Below are 16,448 nucleotides of genomic sequence, written 5' to 3'. Positions count from 1 at the left end.
CGATATTATTGCTCTTACAGAAAACCTTCTCATGCGAGCGGCCGGATGAAGGCATGCTCGACCTTTACCAGCGTCGATCCCCAACCGTTCCCCTCAAACCAAAAAGGCCCGCCCCGTCCCGTTCCATATCACCACACCACCAGACTCCCATTGGCCATCACCCACCTAATCAGATCCCACAGTCGAGATCTCCGCCGTCCTATGCCTCGATTCCAACAAAACAGATCAGCGTTCTCCCACACACAGCCTGCAAGCCAAAACCACATTCTGTCCAGTTACACGAATCCACGACAGAAACCGGGCGGGCAGCCATCGACAGCCCACCCACCACCACCACCGTGTTCGAGGTCATACACGCACATGATTCCGAGCGAGCGAAGGAACCAAACGATAATGTGATCATATAATTTCTCATTCCCGGGGTATAACTATGCTAGAGTTATGCTGTTTGTGTTTGCGTCGTGTGTTTGAATCCCATACCTACCTACTCCAATCCCATCCTCTTTTTTCTCGTTTCCGTTCAAAGATCGTAATCCGCGCCGCCGAGAACAATGCACCGGACTTTCCATCCATCCCAGGAGATGATACAGTAAACAACAACAATGTTTTGTGGATTTTTCTTATCCCTAAGTTTGAAAACAAATTGCGGTAACAGGCTAACAAGTATGAAGTTGTGTGTAAATGGATAGAAATGGTAACAAAGAATCGTAAACTGAAATCAGGGGGAAAAGAAGTAAAACACGCTTTCGTCACTCGCTAAACATCATTCATACAGACATGTCGTATCATCCAGTCAACTTCCGCCACCAGCTGCTGCGCGGCGTCGCGTCGGAGAACATGGCCTGTCGCCGGCGCTCGTCACTGCCCTCCGACCCGCCGCCCGCACCGCTCTCGCCGTATCGTGCGCGCTCCTCGCGCCGGGCCTTGCGCCGGCGATTGTCGGCCTCGTCGGCGGTGCCCTCTTCGTATCTGGCCCGACGGCGACGCTCTCGTCGCTCGCGACGGGCCTCGTCTTCGGTTTGCGGGACGGCATCCGTATGTCCGACGTCCTCGGGGGGCGGGCCCGCGTCGGTGTGTTCCTTGACCCATGACGAGGTTCCGGAGTGAGGCCACGCCGGTGTTCCTTCGTCGCGACGATACCTGTGACGGGAGGAGGGGTACATGGCCTCGTCGCCCGACTCCCGAGTCCGCCGGTGGCCTCCGCGTTGCTGCATTTCTTCGGCCTCCGCCGCGTCGGCAGCACGACGGGCAGCGCGTCTCGCTTCTTTCCTGGCAACTCGAGCATCCTCTTCGTCGGCCGTTGCCGTATCACGCTTTTCACGAGCACGACGACGTTCTTCCTTGGCGGCCCGTCTAGCCTCTGCATCGGCCTCGGCAGCGGCGGCAGCAGCCGCAGCTTCACGGTCCTTTCGACGTTGTCGTCGCTCGGCTTTCTGGGCTTCTCTTTCACGTTCTTCCTCGTCGCGTTGACGAGCCGCACGTCGTTCGGCACGCCTGGCCTCCTTTTCGTCCCGGCGGCGGGCCTCGACGTCTTCCTCTTCTCGTCGGCGACGGCGCTCACGTCTTGCCTCGTCCTTGGCGCGGCGTGCATCGTCGGCCTCTTGTTCAGCGGCCCCAGCAGCTTCGGCTTCCCGGGCGGCGCGACGAGCACGACGAGCAGCGCGGCGGGCATCCTGGTCCATGTCGGTCATTGCTGCGGCTTCGACCTCTTCCGCATCGGCAGCAGAGCCCTTGCGTCGCTCGCGTCTGGCCTCGTCGTCGGTTGCATATGTGTGCCGCCGCCGGGGTTCTGGGCGTTCCGCCTTGGGTGTCCTAAGACCACTGAAGAGACCGCCGAGACCCTTCTTGGCGCTGGATCCAGACCGTTTCATGGGAGGAGGTTCACGGACATCACCCATGGAAATGTCATCGTCCTTGGGGTAACGCGACCGGTGGCGAGAGGATTTGGGAGGCATCATGTCTTCACCTTCTCCGTTGCCTCCCATCATGAGGACTTCATCCTCATCTACGGGATCACGCTTTCGTCGCCGGCTGCTGGACTTGTCAACGCCAAGGACTTTGGCGGCCTTTGAAGACATGCGAGGTGTCTCCTCCGGAGGTGACATTAAGCCGGCAGCGTCAACCGAGTGACGGCGAGATGTCCGTCCAGATGCGTGTCGTCGGTCTCCCGAACGAGATATGGGTGGGGTGCTGAACATAGACGTCAGTTTCGGGCGTGCCGGAGGCTGCGCCTCCATCGAGCGGTCGGCCTTGTCGGAGTTCGAGGCCTTGGAAGAGCCCTTGATTTCTTCTTTCTCGGCAGAAGAGTGCTTCCTCTCGCGCCTATCGGACTTGGACTTAGGCTTTCTTTCCCTGTCGCGATCCCGATCCCGATCCCGCTCTCTGTCCCTTTCCTTTTCGCGGCCAGTAGAGGCGCCCCACACTCCCCACGAAGAGGAACCTTCGCGGTTGATCTTAGCCCTTTCCTTCTTCGAAGGTTTTGGCTCTGGCGGAGGCTCCTCGATAGGCTCCTCGATGATAGGCTCCTCAACTACAGGCTCCTCCTCGGGTTCGACGGCAGGCGGCGCCTCAGGAACGGCTGGCGGTGGTGGCGGAGCGGGTGGAAGTATGTCCTCAGGAGGGATGCCCCTGTCCTTACTCTTCTTGCTCTTTTTCTTCTTCTTCTCAACTGGCGCTTCGATCACCTCGATGATCTCGTTCTCGTCCTCGTCGGCAGGGAACGCGCCGGGAGGCTCAGATGATTCTTCCGGTTCAGCTACTGGTGGAGGCGGTGGTGGTGGTGGTGCAGCGGCAGCTTCAGCTTCAAGACGTTTCTTTTCCTTCTTGAGTCGCTTTCTCTCTTCCTTTGTCAGAGGAACAGCTGGCTCGGGAGGGGGTGGCGGGGGAGCTTCCTCGACGATTGGCTCAGGATCGTCCACGACATCGTCGATGTCGTCCTCTAGCGGGGGTGGTGATGGCGACCTCGTTTCAAAGGCTTTCAATCTGTCAGCAATCGTGCTTCCCTTGGCCTTGCGAGCCATGGACGATGGCATCCAGGCTGGAGCATCGTTGGTGGAAGAGGTGTTCGTCACATTCCAGCCAACATTTGCATCATCTAAACAAAGATGAGTCAGCACCCTAATTTCGGGTGACACCCGCGGTGATGAGGCGTCTCAATTCAATGGTCTCGGTGAAGCTTGGTGATGTCGTTGTACGGTAAGGAGTGACATGAAGGAGACTGGCGTTCGCCTGATACAACGTACCTTTCATAGCCAATTTTTTGGTACCAAGTCCAAGGCCCCAGAAGCTGAAGGCGTCGTTGGCCTTGGATCCCGGGACGGTGGGCGGTGGCGGAGGTGCCGGGTCGGCCAGAAGCTCTTCAACTTGCTCCTCGGTGAGCTCGATATCGCCTAGGTCGTCGTCCTTGGGAGTATCCTCGTCGACTGGTTCCTCATCCTCGATTTTCTCCTCGTCTTCGTCCTCGTCCTTATCCTTCTTATCCTTACTCTTCTTCTCCTTCTTGTCCTTCTTTCTGTCCTTCTCTTTCTTCTCTTTCTCCTTCTCCTTCTCCCTCTCTTTTTCTTTAGACTTGGACTTGGACTTGGATTCCTTCTCGGACTTGGAACTCTTCTTGGCCTTTTTAGCTGCCTCCTCGGCTTCCTCGCGCTCCCGGGCCGCTTGCTCTTCCGCCAAGGCAGCTTCTTCGGCCTCCTGGGCAAGCCGTTCTTCTTCCTCCTTTGCAGCTGCCTCCGCCTCCGCCTCCTCCGCCTCCCTGGCGAGTCGTTCCTCCTCCTCCTTCTGGGCGGCCTCTTCGGCTGCGGCGGACGCCTGGTCTTTGCGCTCGTCGATGGCCTCCTTTAACCTGTCGTAAACGGCCTGGTCCTTTTTGGTCAACTTACCCTTCTTGAGCTTTTTGGCCTCCAAGGCTGCGAACGTGTCGTCTTCTTCGGCCTCTCTGGCAAGCCGTTCTTCCTCCTCCTTTGCGGCCGCCTCCGCCTCCTCCGCCTCGATCCGGGCTTGCTCGGCAGCAGCCTCTTCGGCCTCCCGGGCAAGGCGCTCTTCCTCCTCTTTTGCAGCCTCTTCGGCGGCGGCGGCGGCGGCCTCTTCCTCTTCTCTGGCTTTCCGAGCTGCCTCCTCCTTCTCGGCTTTCCTCTTCTCCTTTTCGAGCTTTTTCAGCTCCTTCTCGCTCAGCTTGGGCTCTTTCTTAGACTTCTCCTTGTCTTTGTCCTTCTCCTTGTCCTTGGAGGATTTAGACTTAGAAGATGTCATGTCGCCCCAGAAGCTGGATTTCTCTGGTTCTGGTTCTGGTTCTGCTTCAGGCTCAGTCATGTCCATCGTGGGAGGGGTGGGAGCTGGCGGTGGAGGGTCGGCGAGTGGGTCCTTACGGTTCTTGTTCTTCTTCTTCGAGGAACCCCAGGCGGCCCAGTCGTCCTCGTCCTTGGTTTCCTCGACGGAGTCCGGTTGCATGGAATCCAGATTGGGCTCCCCGTCCATGACTTCCACTGGCTCGTTCTTGGACTTATCCTTCTTTTTCTTCTTTGAAGAGGCAGTTCCCCATATGTCTTCTGCGGGCTCTTCAATGGCGTCCGGCCTCATAGAAAAGTCAGATTCGCTCTTCTTTTTCTTGTCCTTTTTGCCAGTGATCCACGAGCTGAAGAAACCTTCCTCTTCAACGGGGTCCGAGACATCAGGAGCGGCTGGTGGGGCCTCCTCTGCAGGCGTAGGCTCATCCTCTACGTTGATTTCAACCAGGGCCATAGACTCATCCTTCTTCTTCTTTTTCTTATCCTTCTTTTGACCCCAGTCTGCCCAGTCGTCTTCAGCTGCGGCCTTGGGTTCTTCAGCTGGCGAGACCTCTTTGCTTTTCTTCTTCTTGTCCTTCTCCTTCTCCTTCTCCTTTTCTTTCTCCTTTTCCTTCTCTTTCTCCTTGTCTTTCTTAGAAGAAAGGCCCCAAATGCCCCAGGAATCAGCTGGCTTGTCTTCCTCTTTCTTCTTCTTCTTGTCCTTCTTAGAAGAGTCGAGGCTGGCGAAGAAGTCGTCATCCTCCTTCTTTTCGCTTTTGGTCGATTCGGGCTCCGGCTCCGGCTCGCTGGCCTTCTTCTTCTTCTTGTCCTTTTTGGAAAGACCAAAAGCCCAGTCATCGTCCGCTGGAGGATCTGGCTCCTGTTCAACTAGGGGAGGTTCGGAGGCTGGCTCAGGAATTGGCTCTGGCTCGGGATCAGACTTGCCCTTCTTCTTCTTTTTGTCCTTCTTGGTAAGACCAAAGGACCACGAATCGTCCAGGAGAGGCTCAGGTTCCTCCTCAGGAGCTGGCGGTTCAGGGACTGGTTCAGGGATTGGCTCGGGCTCGGGGTCAACTTTGCCTTTCTTCTTCTTCTTGGAAGTCGTCATGCTGGACCAGAAGTCATCTTCGGCGGGCTTCTCCGGTTCGGGTTCGGGAGCGGGAGGTTCCGGTTCTGGTTCTGGCTCCTTCACAGGCTCTGGATCAGCGAGAAGTCCCTTCTTCTTCTTCTTTTTGTCCGTTTTCGACATCGATGTAGTGAAGCCCCATGGATCGTCCTTTTTCTCCGGTTCGGGTTCCGGTTCAGGGGCAGGCGGTGGGGTAGGCTCCCGGATAGGTTCAGGTTCAGGCTCCTTTGCCTTTTTCTTCTTCTTGTCCTTTTTGCTAAGGCCCCATGAGAAACCCTCGTCCACCGGCTCCTCCTTGACTGGCTCCGGCTCCGGTTCTGGCTCCGGTTGTTTCGCAGCCTCAGCTTCTGCGGCGGCGGCGGCGGCCTCGGCGGCCTCAGCTGCGGCCTGTTCGGCGGCGAGTGCGGCGGCAGCCATCTCGGCCTTTTTCTTCTTCTTCTGCGACTTATTTAGGCCAGCAAAGGGGTCCACCTCAACCTTGGGCGGCTCCGGTTCCGGTTCCGGTTCGGGGGCTGCGACTGGTTCAGGTTCAGGTTCAGGTTCGGGCTCGGGAGGAGGAGGTTCAGGTTCGGAGGCCTTCTTCTTTTTCTTCTTATCCGTCTTGGTAGCTGCGGAGCCCCAACTCCAGGGGTCAGCAGTAGCAGTAGGAGGAGGCTCGGGGGCGGCTTCAGGAATCGGCTCTGGCTGAGGTTCCACTACGGGCTCTTCCTTCTTCTTCTTACCGCTTGAGCCCCAACTATCCCAGATGTCATCTTGCTTCGGCTCTTCCTTGGGCGGTTCCGGTTCTAGTAGGTCAATAAGGCCTTTCTTCTTCTTCTTCTTGTCCGTCTTAGATAGGGAAGGTGTGAAGCCCCAAGGGTCGTCCTGTTTTGCCGGCTCAGGTTCGGGTTCCGGATCCTTTGGTGGTTCAGGTTCAGCATTATTCTTCTTCTTGGTCGTGGTTCCCCATGAGCTCCATGGATCATCAGCGGGTGTCTCTACCTTGGGCGGTTCCTCCTTCTTGTCCTCCTCTGGCATAGGATCCCAGACGCTGGCCTTCTTCTTTTTCTTCTCCTTCTTGGTCGTTGCCGTGCCGAAGCCCCACGGGTCTTCTTTCTTCTCTTCTACTGCCGAGGGAAAAGAGGGCGGTTCGGGTTCGGGCTCTGGCTCGGGTGGTTTGTCGTCATCACCGAAGCTGAAGCCCAGCGTGGTGGCTTTGGCTTTTATTTTACTGGTGGTGAGGCCCAGGCCCCAGGGATTCTTTTCTTCCTTCGTATCAGCTGTGGCTGGGCTCTTGCTACCGCCCCAACCCCACGATCCTGGACCCCAACCTGATCCCCATCCACCTCCGCCTCCAGAACTTGGCTTAGTTTCCGTTGAGCCAAAATTGATATCGAGGCCGCCTCCAGTATCATCCAGTTTGATATCTTGAAACGAGTCGATTGCTGGGGGATCATCGGCCTTCTTGCCTTTCTTCTTGGATTGTGACGCGAACCCCCAACCGTCGTCTTCTAGTGGCGGGTCGTCCACGGGCGGCGGGACGTACTTGTCTTTGTCCTTGTCGCCGCCGTCGCCGTCGCCTGCCGCACCACCGCCATCATTGGGTGCATTGCCGCCCTGGTCACCACCGTCGCCAGCGCCTTCGTCATCCTTCTTCGCATCATCGTCGTTGTTATTGTTGCTCATAGGGGCCCTGGCTGGTGCCGCCTTCTTCTTCTTCTTCGCCGCTTGCATAAAGCCTTCCTCGGATCCGAAATCGATGAGGAAATTGTGTGTCGGATCTTGGAATATGGTATCCCTGCCACGCCGTTCCCGCGTGTCTGTGCTCGACGCATGAGGTCGGATGAAGAATGAAGAGTCTGAGGGTCGTCGATTTGCGAAGGCGCCGGTGTCAGTCGGGTCCATGATTTGTTCTGGCGATTCAGATGATTCGGGTAATGGAGCGAAGCGTCGCGACCATCGCGGACGGCAATCTGGTGTTTTAAGCGGACTTGAGATGTCAAGCGCGGTTTTGAGAGGTCGACGATGGGACGAGACCTAAGAACGTCAGCCGATCAGCTTAGTCTGCATGTTCGTCCGATGGATGGGTGAGGCGTGTTAGTGGGATGGGGGGCGAGGCGGCGCACCCCTCACTCGTCCGATTTCCCGATGAGGCTTCCCCGAGGCAGCCCATAACGAGTAGCCGTTAGACTTGGGACGAGCGTTGAAGGCGCCAACGCTGCAATGACGCCGGCGCGCACAAATTTCCAAGGGAAAAAGGATGACGGGGGACGAAAATGTTTCGGGCCGTACCTGAGGATTTCGCAATGCTGATTCCCATGCGCGGGAGATCATGCGCAAGCGGATGCGCACATCGTCTTCATCCCACCCAGTTGCCGACTGTCGAGTCGTTCTACAGCCATATGCGCCCTCTGCCCAGCTTCCTGGAAAGCACGTCGAAACGGCGGCCGCAGCCATGTTGAGAATTGAAGCTCGTGATGCCGCTGCTGGGCGTGGACAGCATGGAAGCTACGTCGGGTTTGGGGATTTCGGGACCAAGGGCATAGACTGGGTGTTTATCGATGTTCGCGTTCGTTGTCGTGGTACGAGGGGTATCGGGAGGGGCAGCGGTTTGCGCGCTGTGTTCGTAGAATGCGGCGGGTCGATGAAACGAGAGACGGGCTGGCCGTGCGAGGGGGACGTCTCCCAATATACTCTCCGCGGGAGCTTGTAAGACCAAGGGCAGACGACTGAGACAGAAGTTGTGCAAGTCAGTAAAATGGAATGCGAATGAAATGGCAGAAGTAAATGGGCGGGCTGGGGAAAATGGATTCGGCGGGCAGAAAAGGGACGGAGCCACTTCCCGCAGCTCGACGCCAGGGACCTGCGAGGTAAAGTAAGGGTCGAAAGAGGCAAGGAATGATGACGGATTAGATACGGATAGCACAGGGCGGATTACCTCAGGTCGCCGCCGCTTCAACTTGGATTAATTGCCTTACCGTACTTTGGGAATGGTCGATAACGGGCCAGTTGCGAGCGATAGCAGGGATGGAGCTGTTGGTGTAACGATTCAAAAGTCGGCCGTCGTTCCCGTCTGGCTCACTAAAACACCCCTGGCACCAGTCTGACCGCCGTCAAGCTGCGTGAGAACAAGTCAATTCGTCGGTTCTTTTTTTTATGTTAACCTCGCGTTCTGAGTCGTTTGCTATTTCTCCTATCTCATTCCTCTCGTGACTCCCTGGCAGAGATGAGGTCGAGTCATATAGGCGAGAGAATGGACAGAAAAGGAGCAATAGGAAGGCTGGAAGCGGTCCAGAGAAAAGATTCTTACAAGCCACTTCCTGCACTGGGAGCCAATGGCCCGTCGCGTCGTCGCTGGATCGTCGCAGCGAAGTGTATTGTAGGATGACAATGTCGCAGACCGCCAATATCTTGCAGCAGCAGTCAACACACCCGCAGATGATGTGGACGTTCCGTTTGGCTCGCTGTCGGGTATGGCAGGACCGTAAGGCAACCTGAGTCGGACGGGTGTTGGGACGTCGTTCGGGATTGAAGCGATGTAATGCGCGAGTTCTATGCGTCGTCGTAGAGCCGCTCAGCTAGAATAGCGTTTGGTGTGTGATGTGCGAACATCAATGTTGCGCTTCCTCTTATTCCCCGCCTGCACCGCGCGTCGTGTTGTCGTGTTTAAGAAACTCGCTAGTCATGCGGTAGGATGGCGAAGGGGAAAAGGTGACAAGTCGGGGAAACCTGGGCAGTGTCGTCACCTTGATTCCCAAAAGTTGGTGGACGGGAGAGAAGCGGCGATAGTCAAAGATTCAAGCCAAGCTCCTTCAGTAAGGTGTCGCGAGGCAAGTCACAATAAGGTGAGCTAAGTCGGAGTAATAATTATGGATATGGATGTTGTATGTACGTCTTGCGATCCATTTTCCCAGCATCCAATCCATCCTATCGTGTCCAATCCAAATGCTCAATGAGTCTCGGCCATGTCCCAGCCATTGCCCTTCCGTCTCGTCCCACTCCTCTTCCTCTCTGTCTTCCCCATCTTCGCCTTCCTGTACGGGTGTGAAGCGTGTGTACATAGCAACGGATTCCGAGCAGCAACCCATGATAGATGCGAAGAGGCCACAGTCGGCAAAAGCGCCTTTAGTTATTCGTTCTCCAGAGGGTGTCGATCCCTGGCATCTCGCAGGTGGATGGGCGGCGGCGGAGAATCATTGGCCAGCCGGTGTGATATCGTCCATGCAAGTCCCGTCCTTTGATTCGATTCACACCACCGTAGAGCCCCTCCCATTCAGCCTGCCGCCCAGGTGATGCCATTTCTCCAGGATCATGTCCGCTTCAAGTGGGCATTCGGGCAGCACACACACACCACGCGGCAGGAGCGAAATAGGAAGTCATGGTCAGGAGGTTTGAGATGCTTGTTTGCCCATCACTGATGTCTCGCGTTGGTGTTTTTCCCGTTCTCTTGCGTGTCGAATAAGGCAAGACGGGACAATTGTCCGTGACTGAAAGAGAGAGAGAGGGAAGTAGTTGTAATTAGGACCTAAAGGAACGGGTGAGGGAAGGCCCTGGAGGGTTGAACGCCGTTGCCGCTGCCGCTGCCGCTGCTCCAGAGTCAAGAAGCGACCTGCCACTGCTCGTTTCCTAACTACCTTACCCAGCAGACAGGGTACCCCAATAATCAATCGATTGCACCTTCTCTTGGAGGCATCGGTATCCGCACCTTAATTACTTCTGACAGTTGTCTCTGGACTCCGGTTCCTGGACTAACAAGACCCTACACACCCGATTCCTTCAACCCTCTACCCTGCTCTCAACAGTGTGTTTGCACTCTTTTCTTGGATCTTCGCTGCTGACACACTTATATTTTTCTGTTAAACTACGATATTCCATGTTAATCACCACGACGCTCCAAAAGCAACCCATTGCTCCTCCATGAAAAAAGACGAGGAAAACTGTGTGTCGCAGCCTGTACCAGAGCCCTAATCCGGTCGCTCCCGATCGCCCATGTGCTCCTCGGAGTTCATCTCAGACACTTCTCTCTGCTGGACGTCCGTTTCGTTTGCGAAAACCGCTCAATGGCCGAGGTACAAATCTGTCCAGCCACTCTCACGACTCACCCATGTACCCACGCAAATGAACCCAACCCCGCCAAGCAAGCGAACCACGGACAGGAAAGATGCCTCGTTCAAGATGCCACGCCTACGTCCAAAAGGTCGCGATGGACGGACGGCTACAGGTGCAAATCACTGCCTGATTGATGACAAGCAGGCTCGACCATGCGTCTGCATCTGATGGGCAAAGCTTGGAATGCAAGTGTAACGACCCGGCGGGGACGACTGAGGCGAGAACATCACCACCATTGTCCTTTCACCTCACCTTCGGCATCTAGACCAACACTACTGTCATTGTACTTGGAGTGTCGCCCCAGAAGCGGTACGAGGCTTACAAGGGCAAGGAAAGGGAGGGAAGTGCCGTCGCCCGTGGAAACGCTGCCATGCGGACAACGGCTCGGCCAGCCAGTGAGGCCTTGATGGCGATGCAGCACTGCTCACTAGATGAGGTATCGATACATGGCCTGCTGGGCAGCCATGCACCTGCGAGCGTCGAACGACCGCCTACTGGGACTTGTATTCGTACCTCTTCGCACCCCGATGGCACTTTGGACTCCCGTCCGGTCTTCCCACGCCGCCGGAGCCCCATCTGGCATCTGTACGATGGGCGAATGCCCTTCCACTGATCTCTGGCCGGCGCCAGCAACCTGCATCTGGACGGGTGTGCTCGCAGCGCCGCTGGATGCGCATCGGGAGCTAGCATGGCCTTTATGCACCCCCCAAGCCTGGCCCTGTCTCTGAAGCAGGCGACTGGTTGCTCGTCTGGCTGTTCCACCTCCAGTATCGACTGGGCGCATCAATCCTCCACCCATCCCACGATGATGACCCAAAGCGGTATGGTGTGTCCTTCACCGCTTCAATATCTCAAACCACGCACCACGAATTCGCACCAACCAGCCACGCTGAATCAGTATGTCTGGGCCTTGAATCTGATGATGGGGCCAAGTTCTATTCCATCGTCGCCGTCGGTTGACCCAAACACCTGAATGTGACAGCTCAGCTCAGCTCAGGATAGGAGCACTCGGGAAATATCAGTTTGGGATGCCCGGTTTGATGCAGCGACACCGAACATACAATGGGGTTGTCCCATTCTGCATAGTTTGATACTGACAGACAAGAAGACGCTTGCAGGAACAATCAGCCTCTGTACATGTCATTCACGGATCCGTCTCCAAACTGACGGCCAAGTTGGAGGTAACACGGGTGTAAGCCTGTGGCAAGACGACAAACTATCCGCACCTCCTGGCTGTCGTCTTTGGCGGTCAGACCTAAGCCCGGGCAACAGGCGGCCATGAGGTTCATACCTAACGATTCGTTTAGGTCAAAACTATGGGCCGATGGAGAAGACAACGCAGCAGCTGCAATATCACCAACTTGGCTAGCTGCAGAGTCCAGTTCACCTGCTTGGGAATCCTATCGACGCTCTTCGAAGGGGACCCAGGAGTTCTCGGCTCCAGCTGCAAAAAACCAGTCCCATTCAATGACGAGCATCGAGTCATCGATCCCCCAGACGGATTTGACCACAACTCTGGTGGATGCATGGGACATGCATGTATCTGCTGTTGTACGACCTATTGACAAGTCGGCCGGTCAACATGCGAGAGCCCCAACCAAGCGGCTCGCATTCGACGAGAGCGGACGGCTGTAAGCGAGCGATGGCCGACAACGTTTGTCTTTCGTCTGTTTAGCGGTATGTCTCAAGTCGTTAATCTGGAATTCATGGCAACGAATACCGGCTGCCTGGAAGAAACAAGTCTTGGACAATCAAAATCCGGGGCCGCAGCTCGGGACGAGCCCGCCCGCCCATAGCTAGGCATGGAGCATCCGCTTCCGGCCGGAGCTGCATGTGCAAGTACGGAGGACGGCATGACCGGTAACAGGATATCACCCACCGGCGCCGAGGTGAAGGTGAGATTTTGGTCAACTATCGGCACCTCATTAATAGCACCAGCCCAACCACACAGCCACAGCTACTTGACCGTCATACGCGCCTAGGAGCTTCCGCCACAGGCGCAGAGGTCCGGAACTCGACCAGTCACACTGACTCCTGTCACGGTCCAAGATCGGCCTCTCCTCTATCCCCGGCTTGCGCCCCCAAACTGGAGGTTACCATAGGGCTCATTCCGAGGCACTGGCTCCTCCAGGGGTTAATTTTAGTATCACTGCCCGTTTCAGCGTCTCCTTCTCTCGGCATCGAGTATCAAACCTGCGGCGAAATGTCATTGATTCGACTTCAATCACACTCACCCAAATACAACCCGTTCAAAATCTCACGCAGTCTAGAGAAACCCAGAGCCGATGCCTCGGGCGAATCAACGCCACCACTCTCTACGGCTAACCCGACATTACTTGCTATGACCGGCAAAGCTGCCATCCGTGCTTGCTAAGGTTTGCTGACTTGCGCGCGCCTCTGAATCCTTCCGATGACGTCCAAAGTGCCGCTAAGGCCCATGCGACACTATCTCGGCATCAGGTGCACCCATCTCGTCCTCTTTGTTTTGGGGACAACTCCCCCTCAGAGAACAGACCATCAGACGAAACAAAAGATGTCGACCCCTTCCCCTGGTTCATACTTTTCGCAATATGCTGGAGACGTAATTCCCACTCCTCAGAGTCTGAACCAGGTTCTCTCCGGCAGCCGGTACTTTGGTCCTGAACCCGCGGGTCCCCGCTGATCCTCGAACGAGCAGGGAAGGAAGCTGACTTGAACTTGGCTTCACGCCGGCTTTCTACAGCTTACTACCTAGTCTCTAGCTCTCGACATCACTACTTACGTCTCTCTGCGAAGCTCCGTCGCCTCTTTGACTACATAATAACACAACCTCGATCTTAACTGATACCTCAACGAGCAAGTGAGCAAGTCCGAAAGGTCCCCCCGGAGGACCGCAAACCACAATGCCCGCCCACCACAACCTCACGATTCGCATCCCGCTTCCGGGCATGCTCCCGGCCGAAGCCGTGATCGAGACGCTCCAGTCCCAGTCCCCCGTCATTCGGCACCAACCCCTCATAACCCGCTTCGAGAAGGTGCCCGTCGCCCTCGACACCATCGTCGACGATGACTTCTTCCTCGAGACGGGCTTCAAGATCGCCTCGTACAAGATCTACGAAAAGGTCACCGTCGTACCCGGCGTCAAGACCGAGATCTCCTTTCCCGCCATCCTCCAAAACATCCCCAACGGCCTACGCTCCCGCGCCTCCGCACCCGGCGGCGTCCGGGTCTGGAGCGAGTGGCTCGTCGTCCCCCGCCCCGACGAGCGCTGGCCAGGCGAGCACTCTGCCCCGGGAGGCAAGCTCGGCGCCTACGTCGACGGCGACTACGACCTCGTCGAGAACGTCCGCGTCGAGACCAGCCGCATACTCATGCCCCTCGTCAAGGGCCAGATGGAGAGCGCGCACCGCGAGATGCTGAGGAAAGTCCTCGACGAGGTCGCGCAGAAGATTGGGCGCGAAAAGATGTGACGACGGACGTGTGAATTCTCGGAAATACGGCGTTTTGCGGGTTTCGTTCTTGTCTTAGATACCACAGTCGTTCATCGTTCAAGCGGGCCACCGATACTCTTTGCTCAAAAAGGCGCTTCAATATTAATATCTATATCAACCTCATTCCACATCCTCCAGTGCGCTCGCTCAGATGGTGTAAACAAGCTTGCCCGCGCTGACCTTGCCCTCCTTCAACTCCTTCAGTCCCACAATGACGCCCTCCAAGCCCTCGCCGCCGCGGTTCTTGATCACCCGGATCGGCTTCAGCTTGCCTTCGGCCAGCAATCCCCTGCTGAGCTCCCAGAACCGCTTTCCGAACTCGTAGTTCTCCGGCACCGCGTCCCGCTTGCCAAAGTACCCAAACTCCTCCCCGAACACGGTGTAATACAGACTCATCTGCACGTCGACCTTGTCGTTGGCCTCGCGCACCTTGGCCTTGTCGACGGGCAGCAGCGTGCCGATGAGCCCCTCCTGCGTCGAAGACAGCGCCTTGGCCACCAGCGTCGCGGATTCCAGGGTGGACTGGCAGTCCCACGCCAGCGTCAGCGCGTCGCCCGTGTGCTTCCGGATGTCCTCGGACACGGTGGGCGACTTGTAGTCGAAGACGGCCGAGGCGCCCAGCTCCTTGAGGTAGTCGAAGTTGTGCGGCGAGGCCGTGGTGATGACGTCGTAGCCGGACAGCTTGGCGTACTGGATGCCCGAGATGCCCATGGCCGTGCTGCCGCCGTAGATCAGGATCGTCTTGGGCTCCTTGGCGGGGGCGTCGGGCAGCGGGAGCTTGAGGGTCTGGTAGAGGCCTTGGCCCTGTTTTGTTTTTGCGTGTAAGTGGTTTTGTGGTCAAGTGGTTAAGAAAGGAGCGGGATGGAACGGGACGGGACGCGACGTACGACGGTGGTGACGGCGATGCCGAGGGTAGCGGCCTCCTCGTCGGAGATGTTGTCGGGCGTCTTGATCTGCAAGTCGCCCTTGACGGCGATGTACTTTGCGAAAGCGCCGTCGATCTCTCTCAAGGCGTTTCTGAACACACAAAGATGTCAGTCCACTTCCGCCAATTTTTTCACATACCAAACCATTGATCAAGAGGGGGGGATGCAAGAACAAAACTCACGATCCGTTAACGGGCCCGCAGATCCGATCACCCTTCTTAAAGTCCTTGGTCACGCCCGGGCCGACCTCCTCGACGACGCCGGCGTAGTCGCACCCGACCCAGATGCCGACGCAGCCCGCCTTGTCCGCGAGGTCGACGTGCTTCCAGTCCGTCGGGTTGATGGCGACGGCCGTGGTCTTGACGAGGATGTAGTCGTCGCGGGGCAGTTTCGGGACGGGCGCGTCGACGACCTTTGCGACGCCGGCCTCGATGGTCTTGACGGCTTGGTTCTGCGCCATTGTGTTGTTTTGCTGTTGATGTTCCTGTGTAGATGGTGGAGTGAGTACCTGTATGAGTTGACTGGTCTGCTGTGATACCGAGTTTCTGGTCAAGGACGGGCAATGCCTTCTTATATGTACATATGAGATACTACCTTTAGCCTCCTTTCCCCCCTCACATCGTCACAGCTTACAAATTGCCGGCCAAGCCCAAAACGCGGGTCTCTCTCCCTCTCACTGTTCAAGGCGGGGTGGACAGGGCGGGCGGTCAACGAGTTCGACCACATCAGACATCATAGAAAAACCACCGGCCCCGCCCGCACCAGCGGACCGGCCGGCCCTACAACAGCCATTACCGAGCGCCTGCGCGGATGTAACACCGTTCCTGGAATATTCCCGGCCAACTACCTAGAAGAAACAGTACAACGGCCCCCTTGGCTTATAAAAAGATGGTTTACTAATAACCGTACATTTTGCTCCCGTGCCGTTTGTCAATCCATGATTTTTCCTGAGACGGAGGGTGACCGTACGTCTGGGCCCGGAGGCTCTGTCTGACACATTGCCTTTCGGCGCCGGGTTTCCTGCTTACGGTACCAAAGTCCCGATCTCGTCAGCCCCGGGACGCTGGGTGCCTGAGATCCTGAGATTCGGCGCCGAAACAAAAGTCCATTTGTCAGATTGAAACGGCTTCGGCCACAAAAAAAAAAGAACAAAACAAAGTGGTCGCTCCCGCTGAATGATAAGCGAGGGAAAACGCCACGATTGACCCCGCGGCCCCTCGCCATGATGTAACGATATCGTTATCGCCGATTGGAACCCCTCGGAGGGGCACTACGACTGATTGCCTTGGGAAGTTTGGAAGACTGGACACGGGGCCGCTGAGCAATCCCGCTGCCTCGCAATCGCTCGACAACATTTACTCGTACACCAAGTCCTAACAGAGCAGACGGGTGGTGGGAATTTTAAATGTCATCATAATGGTATCTATAGCAATGCGTTCTAAACCCTGTAACCAGACCACCCGCTAATTACCCTTTTGACGGGCGTGTTCGCAGTGTTCCCTCACAACAAACGCTTGGTCATAAAGCGCTGTTCCCCTAGAAATAAATAAGATAAAACGTGTCATAGGCGTCCGCC

The 16,448-nt window shown here is 56.6% G+C and overlaps 3 protein-coding genes across 3 annotated transcripts; 1 reads left to right on the top strand and 2 right to left on the bottom strand.

Moving 5' to 3' along the window:
* Positions 1-785: 785 nt before the first annotated feature.
* CkaCkLH20_05838 (uncharacterized protein) lies at positions 786-7,272 on the bottom strand (the record flags this gene model as incomplete). Its single annotated transcript, XM_038888555.1, has 2 exons — positions 786-3,094; positions 3,243-7,272. The coding sequence occupies 2 exons, from the start codon at positions 7,270-7,272 to the stop codon at positions 786-788; spliced, it is 6,339 nt and encodes a 2,112-aa protein (XP_038745891.1).
* A 6,086-nt stretch (positions 7,273-13,358) lies between these two features.
* CkaCkLH20_05837 (uncharacterized protein) lies at positions 13,359-13,925 on the top strand (the record flags this gene model as incomplete). Its single annotated transcript, XM_038888554.1, has 1 exon — positions 13,359-13,925. The coding sequence occupies one exon, from the start codon at positions 13,359-13,361 to the stop codon at positions 13,923-13,925; it is 567 nt and encodes a 188-aa protein (XP_038745890.1).
* A 168-nt stretch (positions 13,926-14,093) lies between these two features.
* Positions 14,094-15,332, bottom strand: CkaCkLH20_05836 (uncharacterized protein; the record flags this gene model as incomplete). The annotated part of the gene is made up of 3 exons (XM_038888553.1): positions 14,094-14,750; positions 14,834-14,963; positions 15,055-15,332. 3 exons carry the CDS (start codon positions 15,330-15,332, stop codon positions 14,094-14,096), a joined length of 1,065 nt encoding a protein of 354 aa, XP_038745889.1.
* Between the last annotated feature and the right edge of the window lie 1,116 nt (positions 15,333-16,448).

This window comes from Colletotrichum karsti (genome assembly GCF_011947395.1).
Source record: "Colletotrichum karsti strain CkLH20 chromosome Unknown Scaffold17, whole genome shotgun sequence".
In the NCBI taxonomy this organism is placed as follows: Eukaryota; Fungi; Ascomycota; class Sordariomycetes; order Glomerellales; family Glomerellaceae; genus Colletotrichum; species Colletotrichum karsti.
Note: the sequence above shows the minus strand (reverse complement) of the source record. Positions and strands in the feature narration are given on the sequence as shown.